Source organism: Dendroctonus ponderosae, unplaced genomic scaffold, assembly GCF_020466585.1.
Source record: "Dendroctonus ponderosae isolate FM_Combo_2020 unplaced genomic scaffold, Dpon_F_20191213v2 Dpon_F_20191213_1, whole genome shotgun sequence".
NCBI lineage: Eukaryota > Metazoa > Arthropoda > Insecta > Coleoptera > Curculionidae > Dendroctonus > Dendroctonus ponderosae.
The window spans coordinates 20,399,577-20,403,971 of NW_026017110.1; the positions used below are offsets into that span (position 1 = coordinate 20,399,577).

The 4,395-nt window shown below is 32.0% G+C and overlaps 1 protein-coding gene and 1 long non-coding RNA gene across 3 annotated transcripts in view; one reads left to right on the forward strand and one right to left on the reverse strand.

Moving 5' to 3' along the window:
* Positions 1-1,775: 1,775 nt before the first annotated feature.
* The window catches only part of LOC125502600, a 10,358-nt gene continuing 7,738 nt past the window's right edge, over positions 1,776-4,395 (reverse strand). For both annotated transcript variants that reach the window (XR_007280369.1, XR_007280368.1), the window contains exon 2: positions 1,776-2,569. This is a non-coding gene — a long non-coding RNA (uncharacterized LOC125502600). The remainder of the gene's footprint in view (positions 2,570-4,395) is intronic.
* Positions 2,470-4,395, forward strand: part of LOC109533182 (phenoloxidase-activating factor 3-like) — a 4,608-nt gene continuing 2,682 nt past the window's right edge. The window contains exons 1-2 of the mRNA XM_048661253.1: positions 2,470-2,561; positions 2,956-3,094. Of these exons, the coding sequence (XP_048517210.1) occupies positions 2,507-2,561; positions 2,956-3,094 (194 nt within the window). The 5' untranslated portion in view covers positions 2,470-2,506. The remainder of the gene's footprint in view (positions 2,562-2,955; positions 3,095-4,395) is intronic.

The window sequence follows — 4,395 nt, forward strand, 5'->3', positions numbered from 1 at the left end:
TTGCCCAAGTCTGCAAAAATTTAAAAGTTTGTGATTTTTTGGAAATCAAAAAGTAAAATTTACAATAAAAAAAGTGTGTTAATGAAGGATCACAGATGATCAACAGAGTGTATTTCGTAAATAAATTAAATAATTTTCGTTAGTTATGGCTAATTAATTAAAAATAGTCGGTATTTTGAAATCACAGTTCGCATTTCTTAAAACAGCCAGAAGTTTTTAAGGCAAACTATTTTCAGCATTTAATTGGAACGTTTAGGACGTTTTGCTCTGTCTGCCAATTCAAATTTGAATATTTTGTTGCTGTGGTTAAATATTTTGTTGCTTCTTCAGTAATAGTTACACGCCGTAACACAATATCGGAAGGCTCTTCAAATTGGTTCCTTTTTCAAACCTTTAATGCTTGCCGCGTTCTAGACAAAAAAGCAGCCCATAATTGTAAAACATCCTGTAGAGTTAGGTAATTATTCGTGACAAACATAAGTTCTAATACTTAAGCAAATTATTTCAAGAAACACTGATCGATTTTTTCTTCAAGACCACTTTGATCACTAAATGATTTGACAAATAAATCGTCATGTCTTGCCGCAATAATCAATGGTATGTTAATTAGCAATGAGCATGTAGGTGTAGGATAGCCCACTTACTCAAGATTTTATTCCTTGCGAAAACCAGTTGGTGATCCAACTTTTGATGTCGTATAGAGTTCAACTAGGACCACATTCCAAAATTACTTTTACTTGTGTACAAAGTGACCCAAAAATAAGACTACCTATTTTGATGAAACAAATTCTATATGTCTCATATAAATCTGTCCGTTTTTCTTTACATCATTTTCTTCTATGGATCTTGCAATTTTAATCAACATGGAAATAGGCACCTGTCACAAAAGTGGGCTAAAATTAATTAATTCAGTCACTTTTCTAATAAGTTACTTGGATATCACTTAGTTTTAACATTCAGTTTAATGTCTACCTTTAATCCTTATTAATTTTTCAGTATAACTACGGTTTTTTAATCAGAAACTTACATTAGAATAAACTCAATACGAACAGTACAATAGAAGCCATGCCATGAAATTGGTTCTGTGCATATTTATGGTCTGTCTTTAGACTTTGGAAGTCGAAGAACAATTCATACACCTGCATATGTTCAATAGTGGTGGGAAAAAAGTAACTAATCAGTATTCGAGTACTCGTTACTCATCAGTATCCGAAGTAACGAATACCGAACCAAGCTACCAGACCAGTATTCAAGTAATCAGTAATCGTTCTCGGAAAATCAAGTCACTCATCTTAACCTTCGACTACAAAGAACAATACTCTATTACTCGTACTCGCTCAGACTAACTGGTAATCCATAATACCAGTAATCAGTACCTTCCCGAATCCTTATACCGATGGATACCGAGTACTCGTTGAGAGTAGGGACGATACGATACTGAGAAAGTATGGATACTTACTCAAACGAGTAGTAACCGAATCATCTTGCGATACTACTCATATGAGAATTCTGAAATTATCGATACTTACTGAAATGAGTAGTAACCAAATCGTCTTGCAATACTGCTCATATCAGTATTCTGAAAGTATTAAAACCATTACCTGCCCACAATTTTATTGACTGACCCGATATTCATTGACTCTACGTATAATCGTCATAAACACATTTCAAGTAGACATTTTCGATGAGTTTTTCAAGGCCGAAATTAACTGTTACCGTGAATTTTAACTGTACAAAAGCCCTTTAAATAAGGGATTGTAATAAAATTCATGGGATATATTTTAATGCATTTATTGCCATAAGGTAAACAAAAAATATTCTTTCTGAAGGTTTCCCAAAAACAGCGCTTTAGGCAACGGTCAAACGAAAATCCTCAAGAAATTATAATAAACTACTTTCAAAATAAAAAAATTGACAATTTTGACCCCTGTTTCTTTAAAGAATGAATAAACGTCTGAACTTTGGGCAAATATATTAGAGACGTTCCTGATATAGAAAAATGAAGATCATTAAATCAAATAGGAAAATGGAGCAGCAGCTAACACTGCTATAAACTCTATAAAAGTTCTGGTGAGAGTGTGCGAAAATGCAATAACTGCACCAGACATTTTTCTGTTTGAGATATTTAAAGACGCAAATTTTTGCAAATTCCTCCAGAAAATATCAAACAATTCAAATGTCGAATAGCTGAAAAAGTCAGCTTGTCAAGTAAAAATTGAAAATTTATGAAACAGGCAATAAAATTGATTGAATAGCGTATTTGAATAACGTATTTAATAACACATCTTATTAGCAAATTATCTTGCGAACAACTACAAAATGTAAAAGTCTGTGGTAACTATAAACTATAACATTTGTTTACCAGCACGAAAACAAACTACGGAGCACTGACAGCTATAAGATGCAAACTCAAACCTGTATTTGTTGCCATTCTTCGAAATCTTCAAGTACACGGATTTGTAGTACTAATACGTTTTCATAAGTTAAGAGGTCGTTGTCGAATGAAATGTGGCTGCTTAAGTATTTTTGTTTGGTTTTGTTATTTTATGGAGCAAAAGCACGTAAGTACCTAGAAACAATATCAAGTAAATGTTTAGCAATACAACAAAAGTAAAATAATTTCTAGTTGAATAAACAATTTTTACAGTGGTTTGCTAAAGGATCGGCATTTACAATCAAGGTGAAAATAGTTACATTCCATGTCGACTAATTTGGACATTAAAGTCCTGTCGTAAATCCCATCATTATTATGGTCGACAATTTTAAAATCTAAATCTTCGCACCCTTTACAAGTGGGATCCTTCATATTACTTCGAAGGTACCAATCTCTGTTTTAAGGAGTAATTTTACATTGCTGTTCTTTGCTAAACCGTTCATTTACTTAGCATGTGTGAAAATATTTGCTATTATTTAAATGAATCGCATTGCACACTAAATCTGGTATGTGTTTATTAGAACCTGATGGTGGTGTATGCAAAACGCCCTTAGGAACGTCGGGAGTATGCATAAGTATTTTTGAATGCAGTCCTATCATAGCCCTTCTGAAAGCGCCAAGCAGAACTAATGAGCAAATCCAATTTATCATTTCGTCAAAGTAAGTGATTTTGTCGTTTGCCCAAACATTTTGGAATTATGAGTGCATATTTAGCAATGTTTCACTTGAAGATGACCTTTCTTGTCTGAGAACCTTAATAAATAAAATTGTTTTATCATACAACACTAGAATTGTATGCTGTAGAAGTTTTTTTTATCATAAATGTTGAAACGTGTTATTTTAAGCACTCGGAGATAAGTTAAACTTGGAAATTAGCTCAACAGTTGTCTTATTTTGCTTTAGTATAATAGTGTCACTGAAAATATCGGGGGCTTAAAGCTAAAACTGACCAAGCCTAAAATATAAATTTTTGGTAAATGCACTTTAAATGGAGGCAAAACTTATATCAGAATTCTTTTGGAAACTTGGTCATTAAAAACATATTTTAGCCCACCTGTTTGTGTAGCCTTCAGTTTTTAATGACAAATTTATAATTTTTTTAAATTATTTGGTTAACAAACACAAATGCGGCAATTTTGGACTAGGTCACTTTTAGCTTTAAACCCACCATATAACAACGAAATCAAACTGTGGCAATGTAAGAAAACTTTGTTTAGTGCTAAAAGTAAAGGAAGAAAAAATGAGTGATGAACACTCGCACATGAATGAGTTTGCGTAAATTTCAACAATATTAATTACGTATTATTAGCGCATTAACCTAATTGAGTACATTAACTAAAAAACAATATGAATCAGGCATAAGAATAGTGTTCCTAAATTTGTTAATGTTAGATATTGTGACATGGAATTTAAATGAAAATACTATTGTAAAACGGAATAAAAACAATAAGTTGAAAATCGAAAATAGTGAAATGAAAAACTAAATAAAATAAACTATGAAATTTTACATTATTGTACATACGGTAGTTAACTTCTTAGACAAACCAAAGCGGCTTTATGGACGCAGTATTATTTCCTCCAAAAAAAAATTTTAATTTTTTTAGTTTGCTTAAAACTAAATATTTATTTTGTAAATCCGTTCACTAACAAATTAAGTTCACACTAATTTTAAAAATATTATGAGGGGGCACTAGTTTGCCCGCAAAAAATTAAATCGTTTCGGCTTGATCAAAACTTTCCAAGCCATTGGATTGGGAGAGGTCAAGAAGCTCCTATAAACTCGCCTCCTAGATCTCCCGATCTAAACCCGCTAGACTTTTACTTCTGGGGCCATTTAAAAAATACGGTGTATTCAACAGAAGTGAATACAATCGAACAACTTCAGTAAAGAATATTTAATATTTCTATCGAAATAAGAACTTCAGTGCAAGCTTTATGGTCTGTAAATTTTAATTTCATTA